A 17,349-nucleotide genomic window follows, 5' to 3' on the forward strand; every position below is an offset into this window, starting at 1 on the left:
GTAGAAGCAAAAGTTGGGGCAACAGTCGTTGAGTTCATCTTGGTGTACTGCACAGCTTTATCTGGGAGCGGCCCCGCTCGCTGGCGTTTTAGCTTTTCCCGTCATTAAGTGCTCGGCTAAGATGAAAGAAACAAGAGTTCACCCCCACCTGAAGAAAGAAAGCAAAAAAGGTCAGCATCTCCAGAAGTGGCCAGGGTCAATAAAGGTGCTTGAGGCAACAGAACCCAAAACTTATTTACAGAAGTATTAGGATCCAGGTGCTGGTTTAAAAAATAAAATTGAGTATTTTTCCTGGGACAATCCCTTTACCGTCAGGAGGTGTTGTCCTAAAGAAACACTGGCTACAGGTTTTAGACCAGAAAAAAAAATAAATATATATATAAAAAAATCAAAAAATCAATCAAGCACCGAAAACTAATGTAAAAGGCCATCTAGTACAAGATCCTTTAAGACACTAAGTGTTTAGTCTTCACTTTTCTTGACAAAATGGATGAAGTGTGCGGGGCTTAACAGGAGGGGGACAATTTACCATCATTAACACCAGAAACTGGTGTCAATGCTAGTTCCAATCCATGCTGGCTCATAGCTTCCATAGGTTTCCAGTGTAGACCGTCCTCACCTTTGCTACTAACACAGTAAACTTCTTTACGTTCCCAATTTTAGCATCCCTTCATGGCGGCCTGAATGGCGACCTCAATCTTCTGTAGCTTCACACTGCTGTCCACAAAACCGTCTCCATTCTAAGACACAAATAAGGGTTAATTGCCTACTTTAAAAAAAAGTTTGTGTGTAGTCCACTTTCACATAAGTTTAAGAACCAAAAGCAGGAGTGGGTCCAGAACATGAAAGAACTACACTACTGACCACATCAAAGTAGCCTGAGAGGGTTTGTCCAGGATTTGATATCAGAACAGAGGGCTCTACAGCATATACTGAGACATCTCCAGTTATACAATTTTTAATTAGCACTGAAAATTGGGCATTAAAAAGCAAGTTAAAAGGCAGATGTTGCCTTTGTCTGGAGGAGAAGTTCTGCAACCTTCTAATGGACTTTGCCTTTTGTTTCTTTACCATTTACAAGATCACTGCTTACTGTCAGATTGGAATCTTCCCAGAGGCCAAAAATATATATAAAATCTAACCTGGCCCAGTATCTCCCCAGAGAGCATGTCCCCATCTTGACAGTCCTTCAGCAGCAGCACAAAACTCTGTCCCCATCGTGTCATGTAGAAGGCATCATCCAGACAGCTACAGCAAACCTGTCTAAAGTATCAGCCTGACCAAAAACCCAATGACGGGACCCTTTATGGAAGGGTGCAATGCACAAAGCATTACCAAGCACCCTCGTGCTCCTGGTAATAAATAGTCCAAGTCTGACAAGTAGTCCCTACCAACCCATGGGGAGAGTCTAGTGACCACATCAGTCTCAATGTCTAGAGCAGGACTGGTTACTCAGGTTTTCATGATTTGCAGCCTTGGATCGCCTTGTTTAACTGCTTGTCAGACTTGAACCAAAGGTTACCAAATGCAACAAAACATAACTAAAAATAGGAATCGTGCAAAAAAAAAAAGAAAAAAAAAAAAGAAGTCTGTCACTAGCATATAACAAGACCTGGACGCTCACCAAGGAGCAGAAGACCCGTGAGGAGACCAGAGAGCCAGCCAGGGTCTTAGGCCTAGTTCACACGAACGTATGGCTTTTATTGTTTTTTGCGGTCCGTTTTTGAGTTTGTTTCCCTTCTGTTTTTCCGTATGCCATGTACACTATACAGTAATTACATAGAAAAAAATTGGGCTGGCCATAACATTTTCAATAGATGGTTCAGAAAAAAACTGAATGGAAACGGAAGACATACGGATGCATTTCCGTATGTGTTCCTTTTTTTGCGGACCCATTGACTTGAATGGAGCCACAGAACGTGATTTGCGGGCAATAATAGGACATGTTCTATCTTTCAACGGAACGGAAATGGAATGCATACAGAGTACATTCAGTTTTTTTTCTGCGGAACCATTGAAATGAATGGTTCCATATACGGAACACAAAAACGGCCACTCGCGCAAAAAAAAAAAAAAAAAAAAAAACACGTTTGTGTGAACTAGGCCTTATGCAACTAGTGGTTTCTCAGCTGCTGAAAAACAGACCATCCCCAAGTTGTCTACTTTCCAAGACTACACTTTTCTCAGACATGTTCCTTTTATTGCTTGCTTGTCTGTAATAAATCCTCTTGGGATAGACGAGTAATTTATGAGGCTCTTGAAGGAAACAAAGCAAAGTCCTAAGGCCAGCCATACACAATAGATAACTGTCAGACAAAAGTCTTGCTCGGCTGACCAGCTCCTCCTGACCCAATATACAGACACAACCAGAGCCTGGTGGCTGCCACTTTTACAGCAGAGATGGGCAAGTGGTTGAGGGTTCCTCAGGGGAGGGACCTTTTTTCACACCACTCTGACAGTAAAGAGTTTGGAACCGCTACCTCTACATTTAGGAGGCTGCTTGGTAGTGGAAACCTTTTTCGGGTCCAGTTACCTTCTTTGAGTGCACAAGCTTCCCATTAATGGACACTTCGAACTTCCCTGTGGACGTTGGAGTACCTTCGCCATCCTGAAATGGACAAGTTAGACGTGTGAACGTGGTCTTCACCTATTCTGTGTAATGCATGGTAAATGTTAAGAGGGAACTTACAATTCTCAGCAGGCCGGGGAACCTCTTCTCTAGTTCCTTCTTCAACTGCTGAAACTAGAAGACAATTGACATCAGTTATATCTACAGTGGGAACCTATTGTAGAACCATTGTCAACAGCAAAAAGATTCTCCACTACCCCCCTCCCATACATTGGGGCATATCGCTAGGATATGCCCCCAATGTCTCATAGCTGCAGACCCACACCCATCTCTTGAATGGAGCCCACAAAGAGAAGGAGGGCACGCTGTGTATACCCAGCCGCCAGTCCTTCCTAGCGATATGCCCCCAGTGTATGAGATAGGCCACCCCCTTTAACATGTTTCTCACTAGGCTCACTCCCTGTCCATACTGGGGGAATAGACTGCACATGAAAAATTTACGGCAAAATTCGGATTTTGCTACAGATTTCACCCCATGCATTGCAAAGAGTGAACTTTCAATGGACATGCAGCAGGTAAGTCTCCATGCAGATTCCACAGACTGTAGCAGGGCACGGATCAGATTAGAAGAGTATGTGCCCAGTGTTAACAGCCCCCAACAGGAGCTGGCCACCTACTAATGATGTGATGTAAAGCAAGTACTGCACCGACATCTAGTGGGCAGTATGAAAACAGCACCAGATGAACTTTACAAATATGCAAGTACTTTTATTAAGATAAAAAAAATAAAAAACACTATTTTTTGCCAGTCTCATTCTTCTTAACCCCCCCCCCCATACACTCCATCACACCCAATATGTAGTCCATGTAAGGACATGGAGCAGTTATTTTAATAGGGCGTGCCCATTGATGCTACATTCATAATTTAAGCAATAATAACCAAGGGAAGGAGAAAATCAGCCGAGATAAAGGGATTAACTAACAGCATGAAGCTCATTGAGAACATCTAAGACAAGCAGTTTCTAATTTTGTGACCACACGAGAGCGGTCTTACCTTAGGGCGGTACCCTCAGGCGCCACTGTGGGGAAAAAATAAATTAGATGCTTTTCTGTTCATTTAGTTCTGTTTAATCACATTAGAGACATTGCAAAAAATAGAAAAAACGTTAAATACGAATTGTGGGAATATTGGACAGAATTGCACCATGTGAAAAGGGTGGGGCCCCCCCCCCCACTACTCATCGCCGATGTGACCAGTGACCGGCTGAGCAGACATCTCCTGACACTGTGTCCAGACGGAACAAAGTGGAAAACGCAGTAACTTGGAACGGCAGCGGACTGGCGAGCCAAGTACTGTTTTATTGGTTTTTTTTTTAAAACATCATTCTGCCCTTGATCTGAAAACTAGACAACCCCTTTAAAGGGGTTCTGTAGTTCTTTTAAACTTATGATCTATCCTCTGGATAGATCATCAGCATCTGATTGGCGGGGGTCCGACACCCGAGACCCCCACCGATCAGCTGTTTGAGAAGGCAGCGGCGCTGGCAGTAGTGTCGCAGCCTTCTTACCGTTTACCGCAGGCCCAGTGACGTCACGACTAGTACCACTGGCCTGGGTGGGGCTAAGCTCTGTGCACTTGAATGGAGCTTAGCCGCGCCCAGGCCAGTTGATACTATTCTTGATGTCACTGGGCCAGCGGTAAACAGTGAGAAGGCCGTGACACGCCGCTGCCTTCTCAAACAGCTGATCGGCGGAGGTCCCAGTGGTCAGACCCCTGCCGATCAGATGCTGATCAGTTTAAAAGAACTACAGAACCCCTTTAAAGGGGTTGTCTAGTTTTCAGATCAAGGGCAGAATGAAATGGAAACTTTGGCTCGACAGTCCGCTGCCGTTCCAGCGCCGCTGCCTTCTCAAACAGCTGATCGGCGGAGGTCCCGGGGGTCAGACCCCCGCCGATCTATCCAGAGGATAGATCAGTTTAAACAAACTGCAGAACCCCTTTAAGGCTAGAGCTTCATAGACTTACAGGGACATCAAGAAGGTGGACTTCAGGCAAGTTAAAGTAATTCCAGTATGCACTCCAAGACATCAGGTCCATGAACGGGCCACATATCCCAGAGGGGCATTGATCGTACACAACATCATTGTCATCTATGATGTTGTGTACGCTTGTGTGCACGAGCAATGCCGCTCCGGGACATGTGGCACAATCACAGACTGTACGTCGAAGGGAATATGGTCGTGTGGAAGAGCCCTTTCCATTCTTGATTCTGACTGCTCATCCAGAATTCCCATCGAAAGTTAAAATGCATGCCAAAAGTTTAAAAAAAAAAGTGTCCAAAAAATAAAAACACCCAAAGAAAACCCGATGTGGATTCTGCATCTTTTTTATACCTTATTAAAATCTTTGAAGAAAACCCCTCTACAGAAGGTGCGGAGCTGCACACACAATTGACATGCTACAGATTTTAAATCCATGCAAAAAAAAAAAACATTCTATTACCAAGTGCAGTTAATTTAAAGGGTTTCTACCACTTTGATTTCACATAATTAGGTGTCAGACACTAGCGATCCGCTAGTGTCTGCTCTGCCAAACAATCCTGCTATAATAGCTTTTGGGGCAGCCGATTACCTAAAAAAAGAACTTAGTGATATGCTAATGACCCTCTAGGTGCTAATGGGGGCGTCATTAGCACCTAGAGGATCGGTCTACCTTCACAAGATGCCGCCGCCCAGCGCGTCCCTCCAGCCCGCCCATCTCCTCCGGAATGCGATCAAACGGACGACTTCACGCGCATGTGCCGCTGTATTCGGCACATGCGCAGTGAATGTCCGACCGCTTCCCTGCTCCGACATCTCCACTGCGCCTGCGCCGATGACGTCATAGTGCTCCATCAGCGCAGGCGCAGTGGAGATGTCTGAGCAAGGAAGCGGTCGGACATTCACTGCTCATGCGCCAAATACAGCCGCGCACGGCGCATGAAGTCGTCCGTTTGATCGCATTCCGGAGGAGATGGGCGGGCTGTAGGGACGCGCTGGGCGGCAGCATCTTGTGAAGGTAGACCGATCCTCTAGGTCAGGGATGTCAAACTCGTGGCCCTCCAGCTGTTGCAAAACTACAACTCCCATCATGCCTGGGCATACTACAGCTATCAGGGAATGATGGGAGTTGTAGTTTTGCAACATCTGGAGGGCCATGAGTTTGACATCCATGCTCTAGGTGCTAATGACGCCCCCATAGCACCTAGAGGGTCATTAGCATATCAATATAAGTTCTTTTTTTAGGTAATCGGCTGCCCCAAAAGCTATTATAGCAGGATTGTTTGGCAGAGCAGACACTAGCGGATCGCTAGTGTCTGACACCTAATTATGTAAAAACAAAGTGGTAGAAACCCTTTAAGGGTATGACCACACGGCGTGGTTGCGACATGTCATGAGGGGTTCGAGTACCACACGTCTAACAGGGCCGCAGTAGGCGCCAAGGAAACTAATTTAGGGTACTTTCACACTTGCATTTTTCTTTTCCGGCATAGAGTTCCGTCACAGGTGCTCTATACCGGAAAAGAACTGATCAGTTTCATCCCCATGCATTCTGAATGGAGAGTAATGCATTCAGGATGCATCAGGATGTCTTCAGTTCAGTTGTTTTGACTGATCAGGCAAAAGAGAAAACTGCAGCATGCTACGGTTTTATCTCCGGCGAAAAAAACTGAATGCCCCATAGGAATGTATTAGTGCCGGATCTGGCATTCAAAATACCGGATCCGTCCTTCCGGCCTGCGCAGACCGGTAAAAATGTGAAGAAAAAAAAAAAAAAAAAAAGATAAAAATACAAGACGGATCCGCCTGTCCGCATGACAAGCGGAGAGACGGATCCATTCTTGCAATACATTTGAGAGACGGATCCGTCTCACAAATGCTTTCAGTCACAACCAAATCGGCGGATCTGGCGGGCAGTTCCAACTACGGAACTGCCCGCCGGATCACACTGCCGCAAGTCTGAAAGTAGCCTAAGGCTACTTTCACACTAGCCTTCGGGTGTCCGCTTGTGAGCTCCGTTTGAAGGCTCTCACAAGCGGCCCCGAACGCATCCGTCCAGCCCTAATGCATTCTGAGTGGACGCGGATCCGCTCAGAATGCATCAGTCTGGCACCGTTTGTCCTCCGCTCTGCTCAGCAGGCGGACACCCGAACGCTGCTTGCAGCGTTCGGATGTCCGCCTGGCAGTGCGGAGGCAAGCGGATCCGTCCAGACTTACAATGGAAGTCAATGGGGACAGATCCGTTTGAATTTGACACAATATGGCTCAATTTTCAAACGGATCCGTCCCCCATTGACTTTCAATGTAAAGTCTGGACGGATCCGTCTGAGGCTACTTTGACACTTAGAATTTTTTTTTACAATATAATGCAGACGGATCCGTTCTGAACGCAAGTGTGAAAGTAGCCTTAGACGGCACTGTTCAGTGGGTGTGAATTGTTAACTGCCGTGCAGCGTCTTCAGTAGCGTACTGCCATTAACAGCACAGACCCACTGAACAGAGCGGTCTTCAATAGCACAGCCACGTCTGCGCCGTGTGGTCGTACCCCAAGGCCACCCGCACACGGGTGATCGCACACAAGATCCGCACAAACTTCCGTTCGGATTTATGCGTGTTTCTGCAGCATATCCGCACCAAAATCCACAATGTTGCAGATTCTATGCGGTTTTGTTGCAGAGCGCACCCTTCCATTGAGAAGCGTGACATTCGCAGCTAAAACCGCAAACATAATTGACATGCTACAGATTTTGAAATCCACACGGCAGGTCAATTTCCACACGGGAAAAAAAAATAAAAAATCTGCTGAGTACATGAGATTAGTGTCATCTCCTACACCTTGCTGGTGCTGTAATAGGCTGCGGTTTTTCTGCACACAAACGTATATTTTTTTCCGTTTCGTAGTTTTTTTACAGGTCTGTATGCGGAACCACTCACTTCAATGGGTCAGAAAAAATAAATAAAAAAATGCCATTTGCATTCCATTTCCAAATGGCCATTTTGCAAACTGATAAAAGGTGTCCAATTCTTGTCTGTTTTGCGGATGAGGGCACGCATTGTTATAATGGCTCGGCAAAAAAATAAAAATGGATGCAATACAGATGTCGCAAGGATATCATCCGTGTTTTTTTTGCAGATCCGGGTTTGCAGACTGCAAAATACATACAGTCGTGTACATGAGCCCTTAAGACTCATTCAGACAGCCGTATGCTGTCCATAAAAATGCGGATCTGTTATTTTTTTGCAGATCCATTCACTTCTATGGGGCCCTTTTCTTCCGTTCCACGGCTCCGCAAAACAAATAAAATATGACATACTTGTCAGTGAAAATCAGGATGTGGACCCATTGAAGTCTAAGAGTCCACGAAAATACAGAATTCTATCTTTTTTTGGGGAACATGCCTAACTGTCCACAAAACGGATGCGCATTTTTTTTTTTTGCTGGCAGCATACGGCCGGCTAAATGAGCCCTTAGGGTCCATTCACACATCCATATGTGTTTTGGGGATCCATAAAACACAGACACCGGCAATGTGCGTTCCACATTCTGCAGTCCGCAAATCGCCGGTGTAGCGTTACATTACCCTACTTCGTGAGATTTCCCTACCTCCTGAATTCCCGTCGCACTGCTAATGACGTGAGGAGGCGTTCCTGAGTTTTGACGATCTGCGCATGCGCAAACCGACAGTTTATGGAAAATCTCTGCGGAGTTCAGCTTCACACCGGGACACTGCGCATGCGCCGGAGTTAGCCGTGCTTGCGCACTGGGCTGTAATATTTCCCTACTGAGACTCTCCTGCACATGCGCAGTGTCCCAGTGTAAAGCTGAACGCTGAGATTTTCCATAAACTGTCAGTTTGCCCATGCGCAGATCGTCAAAACTCAGGAACGCCTCCTCACGTCATTAGCAGTGCGACAGGAAGTCAGAGGGTAGGGAAATCTCACGCGGTAGGGTAGTATAACGCTACAATCCGATAGTCGATCCACTAGATCCCTGGGTAGTATCCACAACCCGCAGCCAATACAGGATACTGCAAAGCTCAGCAATATTTACAGGCGGGTACAGACACCCACGGATCTCCTCACCAGTACACCACATAGACCTCGACTCTCTGCGTTCCCGACATGGCGCCCGTCTCACTCGTGTCCGTGCAGCTGTCACTGTGCCAGTGCCTCGCAGAGCCGTCCGACGCTCATAAATGGCAGCTGGCCACGCCCACCCTGCTGACTCACCCTGACTGCACCACAAAAGAGGAGGGGGAGACCTAGGACTGTACCATTCCACGCCCCGGGCTTAAAACACCTCAGGGAACAAAATTCAGCAAACATAATTGATTTTTTTTAATCAATGCATTAATTATTACATAATTATAACGAATTATACATCTATCTAACATCTTATTGTCAAAGATATTAAATAGGAAATACAACGCTCTGATGAATGGATCGTCCGGATGCACCCCCGTGTGTGTGTTAATGGAACCTTCCAGAAGAAAAGCTAAGAGCCCCTTGAAGAGGCGTCTTTTGTTGTCCTGCTGCAGACTGGGTGGGGTGGTCATTTTATAAGGCGTCTTATGATCCTGGAATTCAAGTTGTTCACCTCAGTTTTGTAATAACAATTCTGTAGCATCTGCTTCTTTGCCATTCCTCTATTATTCCTGCCAAAAGCTATGAATGAATTGCTAGCAGTGGAATGAAGATGGGTGTCACTGGGAAGGGGTGTCCCTGCACATTCTGACACTGATAGCACTGATTGGACAGTGTCAGACTGTGCAGAGACACCCCCCCCCCCCCCCCAAAAAAAAAAATAATAATAATAAATAATTTTTTTAAAAAAAAATGGTAACACCCAACAGGACCTTCATTGCAATTCATTCATAATTTCTAGCAGGAGTAATAAAGGAATGGCGCAACATAGAGCCATAAGAATAGATGCTCCAGAATTGTTACTAGCATTGGGAGTGCACATTGTGGCAGCTCCTCCCTCTGCAACTGACAGGGCCAGGTGTGATAATGTTTTCACCGCCTGGCCCTGTCAATCAAAGTGCAGAGAGAGCTGAGCCTCTAGGTGTAACAGTAACAGGTGGTAAAATGGAGTCAAAAAATGTCATTTTTAATTATAAAAAAATACCAAATTTACCAAAAAAATTAAAAATTAGCACATTTACCAATTTCAATTTTTCTACTTTTATAATAGATAGTAATACCTCCAAAAATAGTTATTACTTTACATTCCCCAAATATCTACTTCATGTTTGGATCATTTTGTGAATGTCATTTTATTTTTGGGGGACGTTAGAAGGCTTAGAAGTTTAGAAGCAAATCTTGTCATTTTTCAGAAAATTTCCAAAACCCACTTTTTAAGGACCAGTTACTTTGTGAGGCTTACATAATAGAAACCACCCAAAAATGACCCCATTTTAGAAACTACACCCCTCAAGGTTTTCAAAACTGATTTTATAAACTTTGTTAACCCTTTAGGCTGAGTTCACACGAGCGTGACAGATTTGGTCCGGATGCGTTCAGAGTGCGTTCAGTTAAACTCGCACCATTTTGCAAGCAAGTTCAGTCAGTTTTGGCTGCAATTGCGTTTAGTTGTTCAGTTTTTTCCGCGCGGGTGCAATGCGTTTTGATGCATTTTTCACGCGCGTGATAAAAAACTGAAGGTTTACAAACAACATCTCTTAGCAACCATCAGTGAAAAACGCATTGCATCCGCACTTGCTTGCAGATGCAATGCGTTATTAACGCAGCCCCATTCACTTCTATGGAGCCAGGGCTGCGTGAAAAACGCAGAATATAGAACATGCTGCGATTTTAAAGCATTGCAGAAGTGATGCATGAAAAAAAATGCTCATGTGCACAGCCCCATTGAAATGAATGGGTCAGGATTCAGTGCAGGTGCAATGCGTTCACCTACTGCATTGCACCCGCGCGGAAATCTCGCCCGTGTGAACGCAGCCTTAGGTGTGCCACAAAAATTAATGGAAAATGCAGATGACATTTCTGAATTTCACTTTTTTGGCAGATTTTCCATTCTAATCATGTTTTTCCGCTAACAAAGCAAAAGTTGACAGACTTAATATTTATTGCCCTGAATTAGTAATTTACAGAAACACCCCATATGTGGTCATAAACTGCTGTACGGGCACACATCAGGGCGCAGAAGTAAAGGAACGCCATTTGGTTTTTGTAAGGCAGATTTTGCTGGACTGGTTTTTTGACACCATGTCCCATTTGAAGCCCCCCTGATGCACCCCTAGAGTAGAAACTCCAAAAAGTGACCCATTTTGGAAAAAACACCCCTCAAGGAATTCAAAACTGATTTTACAAACTTTGGTAACCCTTTAGGTGTTCCACAAGAGTTAATGGAATATAGAGATAAAATTTCAGAATTTCTATATTTTGGCAAATTTTTCATTTTAATCCATTTTTTCCAGTAACAAAGCAAGGGTTAACAGCCAAACTAAACTCAATATTTATTGCCCTGATTCTGTAGTTTACAGAAACACCCCATATGTCATCGTAAACTGCTGTACGGGCACACGACAGGGCGGAGAAGGAAAGGAATGCCATGCGGTTTTTGGAAGGCAATTATTATGTTCTCCAGGTCTAGCACAGGCTGTGTGTCATATTACAGCTCAACCCCATTCACTTCAATGGCGCCAAGCTAAAATACTAGACACAACCCAGAACAGTCGTGGCACTATTTTTGGAATAAAGCAGCCTCGTATTTCAATCCTAGACAACCCCTTTAATAATGACTCTCAAAGCTTTCCATTTTTCCCCATTTCTTCCACCAAAATGGACAGATATGAGGGCAAACACATCAAATCAACCTGTCACAGCCAGACAAAATTGGAGTATTTCACTACATGACAATAAAATGGCGAAAAGTGTGGTCACCGTGTGGAAAATATAAAAGAAGCAATACTCACCTCACTGATTCCCCGCTGCTCCTGTTCCAATGTTCACTGTGTCCCCACTGGTCTCTACTTCCTGGGGCTGTCTCGACACTGCAAAGGCTCAGCCAATCACTGGCAGCAGCTGCGACCCCCTTCCCCCCGTCCTCCTTAGCCAGTGATTAGCTGAGGGGTACCTGGTATGCTTTGGAACAGGAGAGTCGAGGAATCAGTGAGGTGAGTATCACTTCTTAGATTTTAACCCACTTTTTAAACCATTTGCCAAAAACATTTCCCTGTTGGACCACCCCTTTAAGGGAGTCTGTCATGAGATTTTGCATGTTAGTCAGAGCTGAACCTGGACATATCCCCATTTTTACCCAGCAGTTCATGCTCCGATGTCCTCTTTTGCCCTGTGCTAAATCACGCAATGCAAAGGCATTTTTATTAATTCCGGTGACGTACCGGGCTCTCCAGGGGGCTGCCAGGAAGCCCGGGGACGTCACTGGCACTGATAGGCGGGCTTTAGCGCTGCCCTAGCCAGTAAAACGGCTAGGGCAGCGCTAAAGCCCGCCCATCAGAGCCGGTGACGTCACCGAACACACTGCTGAGCGGAAGCTTCCACCCGGCAGTATGTTATGATAAACAAAAGAGCCCGTGCCCTGCGCGATCTAGCACAGGGCAAGGGATCGCATCGGAGCATGAGATGCTCCGATGCTAGCCTCAGGAGGGATGCCTTGGTGAAAATAAGGGTATGTTCGGGTTCATCTCTGAACCCGGACAACCCCTTTAAATAGGTAGAGCTATTATAGGTCGCTGGTAGAGCTTAAATAGTCTATGACAGTGGTGGCGAACCTATGGCACGGGTGCCAGTGGCGGCACTCAGAGCCCTCTCTGTGGGCACCCACACCCTAGAAAAAGTCTATGGTGTACCAATATGTCTTAGACTTTTCCTGCCATTCTTCAGCCCAGGACACACTATGAACAGCACAGGCAGTGCATTGAATGTAGGCAGGATATTATAGCTAAATGATAAAGTACAAAGTATTCAGGTTAAATTGCCGTGTTGGCACTTTGCGATAAAAAAGTGGGTTTTGGGTTGCAGTTTGGGCACTCAGCCTCTAAAAGGTTCGCCATCACTGGTCTATGAAAACAGGGCACTCGTTAACCTTAGCCGTGATAGCCCCCCCATATCAACATTTTTGAACAAAACATATGCAGTTGGTTAGATCTTTGTTAGATCAGGTTAGATCAATTGTTGTTTGCGTTAGATCTCACACAGAAGTAGGGATATTAACAGTTATTTGCAGGGGGGCTAACCCGTCATCAGCCCCCCGCTTATCAAAAAATTGACCAAACAATTACCTATTTTGGAAGATATTTGTTAGATCCGGTATGATCAACTAGTTGTTTTGTTAGATCTCACATAATTACAGACTTATTAAAGGGGTTCTGCACCTTCATTTAACTGATGATCTATCTCTGGATAGATCATCAGCTTCTGATCGGCCGGGGTCCGACACCCGGGACCCCCGCCGATCAGCTGTTTGAGAAGGCAGCGGCGCTCCAGCAGCACCGCTGCCTTCTCACTGTTTACCACCGGGCCGCCCGCCCACTGACGTCACGACTTGTATCAACTAGAGTGGGCGCGGCTAAGCTCTGTTCACTTGAATGGAGCTTAGCCGCGCCCACTCTAGTTGATACAAGTCGTGACGTCAGTGGGCGGGCGGCCCGGCGGTAAACAGTGAGAAGGCCGCGGCGCTGCTGGAGCGCCGCTGCCTTCTCAAACAGCTGATCGGCGGGGGTCCCGGGTGTCGGACCCCGGCTGATCAGAAGCTGATGATCTATCCAGAGGATAGATCATCAGTTAAATGAAAGTGAAGAACCCCTTTAAAGGGGTTGTCCCACTTCATAAAATAGGTTTTATCTAATCTATTTACCCCCACACAACATATCTTCCTATCCATGTTATTATCCAAAAGCTACCTTTCATTCAAAAAATCATGTAAAGCGATTCCTTTGTTGTTTTCTGTATCCCATGGATACGGCCTCTTTCGTCCGGCCGCATCGCTGTGCCGCGCCTGCGCACAACGGCTGAACAAGTACTCGGGCCGCCTCTCCATTCCTACAAGTACGCGCACGCCCGCGCATGCGCAAATACAGCAGGCGGGTGCCGGAATCAAATAGCCGGCACCCGACCTCTATGACAGGGAGCGGGACCTTAGGGGTTAACTGCCGCTGATCGCAGCCCCCTATCATAGAGGTCGGGTGCCGGCTATTTCACTCCGGCACCCACCTCCTGCATTTGTATTAACATTGGTGGCGCAGTGCGCCCCCCCCCCCCCCCCAGTATAATATACATTCAGTGCGGCCACCCCCCCCCCCCAGTATAATATACATTCAGTGCGGCCACCCCCCCCCCCAGTATAATATACATTCAGTGCGGCCACCCCCCCCCAGTATAATATACATTCAGTGCGGCCACCCCCCCCCCAGTATAATATACATTCAGTGCGGACCCCCCCAGTATAATATACATTGGTGGCGCAGTGGGAAGTGCCAATGAGGGTTAAAAAAATAAATAAAAAATTAACTCACCTCCTCCAATTGTTCGCGCAGCTGCCGGTCTCCTGTTCTATCTTTAGGACCTGTGAAAGGACCTTTGGTGACGTCACTGAGCTAATCACATGGTCCATTACCATGGTGATGGATCATATGATGTACCATGTGATGACCACAGTGATGTCACCAAAGGTCCTTTCACAGGTCCTAAAGATAGAACAGGAGACCGGCAGCTGCGCGAACAATTGGAGGAGGTGAGTTAATTTTTTATTTATTTTTTTAACCCTCATTGGCACTTCCCACTGCGCCACCAATGTATATTATACTGGGGGGGTCCGCACTGAATGTATATTATACTGGGGGGGGTGGCCGCACTGAATGTATATTATACTGGGGGGGGGGTGGCCGCACTGAATGTATATTATACTGGGGGGGGGGGGGTGGCCGCACTGAATGTATATTATACTGGGGGGGGGGGTGGCCGCACTGAATGTATATTATACTGGGGGGGGGGTGGCCGCACTGAATGTATATTATACTGGGGGGGGGGGCGGCCGCACTGAATGTATATTATACTGGGGGGGGGGGTGGCCGCACTGAATGTATATTATACTGGGGGGGGGGCGGCCGCACTGAATGTATATTATACTGGGGGGGGGGGGCGCACTAAATGTATATTATACTGGGGGGGGGGGCCGCACTCAATGTTTATTATACTGGGGGGGGGGGCGGGACCTCACATACGGCTCCATGTGGATGACCTCATACACATGAACGAGCACGCAGGGTGAGTCATGAGGAGGCGTGGCCTTCACTCAACTGCCTGAGAACCAGGAAGTTATCAGGACATCTACTGCTGATAAGATTAAAAAAGCAAAGTGGGACAACCCCTTTAAGTGATTAATGAGGGGGCCCCCCCCCCCCCATACAATTTTCAGGTAATTCATTCAGGCTAATAGATCTGCATTAGATCCGGTAAGAACAAGTGGTTTCAACGTTAGATCTCATATAATTACAGATATTTCACATGAAAACACAGATACTAGGTAGTATTAAATGGGGGGCTAGCCCCCCCACATGCAATTTTCTGGTAAAATTTGAAGCAGACTAATAGGCCTTCTTTAGTTTCGGTAAGATCAAGTGGTTTCAACGTTAGATCTCATATAATTACAGAGATATTATGAATATTTGTTATTACATAAGGGGGGGCTAGCCCCCCCCCCCCCCACATGCAATTTTCTGGTAAAATTATATTCAGGCTAATAGGACTTCGTTAGATCCGGTAAGATCAAGTGGTTTTAACGTTAGATCTGATATAATTACAGAAATATTATGGATATTTGGCATTACATAAGGGGGAGCTAGCCCCCCTATTTAATACTACCTAATATCTGTGTTTTCATGTGAAATATTTCTGTAATTATATGAGATCTAACGTTAAAACCACTTGATCTTACTGGATCTAACGAATGCCTATTAGTCTACATAAAATTTACCCCCCCCCCCTCATTAATCACTTAATAAGTCTGTAATTATGTGAGATCTAACAAAACAACTAGTTGATCATACCGGAACTAACAAATATCTTCCAAAATAGGTACCGTATTTATCGGCGTATAACACGCACAGGCGTATAACACGCACCTTCGTTTTAAGAGGGAAATTTCAGGAAAAAAAGGGTAGCTCAGAACTTTTTTTTATTAATATTAATACCACTTATAAGGTAAATAATGTAAAAGGATGACACTTATGGGGCTCTGTGGATGACACTTATGTCATCCACAGATCCCCATAAGTGTCATCTACAGATCCCCCATCAGATGGATAAGTGTGGAGAGAGGAGGCGGGGACACTCATGGCGGGGCCCGGTGCAGTGACTCTACTCTAATACACCGGGCCCCGCAACTGTTAAACATTCAATCTGACTCTATATCTAATTGTACGGTACTTACTGTAGTACCGGAGGTATAACATTAAGACGGCGCAGACCGGCATCTCCCTCGGTCATGCACCGCCTGTCTCAGCTCCCTCCTCATGCGCCGCCTGCCCCAGCTCCCTCCTCATGCGCCGCCTGCCTGCTTATCTCACTTTATGAATGAACAGGCAGGCGGCACATGACAGAGTGAGCTGGGGCTGGGGCAAGCGCCGCATGACAGAGGGAGCTGGGACATGCGGCGCATGAGGAGGGAGCTGCGGCAGGCGCTGCGCCGTCTTAATGTTATACCTCCGGTATGTAAAAACATGGCTTCTTAACATTATATCGGCGTATAACACGCATACATCATTTGCCCCCTATTTTCAGGGGGAAAAAGTGCGTGTTATACGCCGATAAATACGGTAATTGTTTGGTCAATTTTTTGATAAGCGGGGGGCTGATGATGGGTTAGCCCCCTGCAAATAACTGTTAATATCCCTACTTCTTTGTGAGATCTAATGCAAACAACAATTGATCTAACCTGATCTAACAAAGATCTAACCAACTGCATATGTTCAAAAATTTTGATATGGGGGGGGGGGGGGCTATCACGGCTGAGGGCACTCGTTATGCTACTGCGCTGTTTGGAGCACTGAGGGCGGACTCCGGACCCTCGGTGCACAATCTGACCCTCCCTGTGTCTATGGAGCTTCTCCTATCCTTAGGTGGTTGACAGGACCAGATGTTTGAATACTGCTCACGCCTGGCCCTGTAAACTTGTGCCTATGTTGTGTGCCACAATTTCAGCGCACGCACAGTACTGCTTATGCTTCCTGCCCAAGAGAGAAGCAACGTACTGCGCATGCACTAAAATTGTGGTGCAAGCGCAGGCGGGAGATTTCAGAAACAGCTCATTATCATTTTAGGATGAAGTACATTTTCTACTGAACACATTAACAGATTAAAGGATCATTGATTTTTCTATAACAACAGCGCAGGCGGCGCAATGACGTCATGTATGTAAAGTACCCCTGGAATTAAATGGAGGGATCTACATGGGATTCTAATCATCCCTGTGGTGTCTGTTGCAATCGTGTTGGCGGGAAAATTTCCGCCAGAAAAGTATGGTGGGTTAATAATAGTAAGGTCAGGCAGGTTAGGTTCAGGGATTATGATTGGGTTAGAGTTTAACCAATGGCAGTGCTGTTGTTGGGGTGAGGACGGCCCAGTAACAGCGCTTCCATTGGCTGTAACAGACATGTGACTGGGCCAGTGATGTATAAAATGACAGGGTTGGCAATAGTAAGCTGTCAGCCTTATCTGGAAGGGTAAGTCGCTGACTTTTAATGGGCAGGTATATACCG

At 46.1% G+C, this 17,349-nt stretch overlaps 1 protein-coding gene across 1 annotated transcript; it reads right to left on the reverse strand.

Annotated features, from left to right (window-relative positions):
* Nucleotides 1-659: 659 nt before the first annotated feature.
* On the reverse strand, nucleotides 660-9,165 carry SELENOW (selenoprotein W). Its single transcript, XM_044306234.1, has 5 exons — nucleotides 8,991-9,165; nucleotides 3,624-3,637; nucleotides 2,690-2,743; nucleotides 2,534-2,608; nucleotides 660-740 (listed from the first exon to the last, which is right to left on the reverse strand). The coding sequence occupies exons 1-5, from the start codon at nucleotides 9,163-9,165 to the stop codon at nucleotides 660-662; spliced, it is 399 nt and encodes a 132-aa protein (XP_044162169.1).
* Nucleotides 9,166-17,349: the final 8,184 nt, after the last annotated feature.

Source organism: Bufo gargarizans, chromosome 9 (genome assembly GCF_014858855.1).
Source record: "Bufo gargarizans isolate SCDJY-AF-19 chromosome 9, ASM1485885v1, whole genome shotgun sequence".
NCBI classification, from domain to species: Eukaryota; Metazoa; Chordata; class Amphibia; order Anura; family Bufonidae; genus Bufo; species Bufo gargarizans.

What these genes read in the sequence shown, in the direction of transcription:
- SELENOW (XM_044306234.1), bottom strand. Translation starts at nt 9,165, where the DNA reads ATGACCACCCCACCCAGTCTGCAGCAGGACAACAAAAGACGCCTCTTC. An exon ending in TCCCCGGCCTGCTGAGAATT is followed by an intron (nt 2,609 to 2,689) that starts GTAAGTTCCCTC and finishes TGTCCATTTCAG; the next exon opens with GATGGCGAAGGTACTCCAAC. An exon ending in AGCTTGTGCACTCAAAGAAG is followed by an intron (nt 741 to 2,533) that starts GTAACTGGACCC and finishes TTTGTGTCTTAG; the next exon opens with AATGGAGACGGTTTTGTGGA.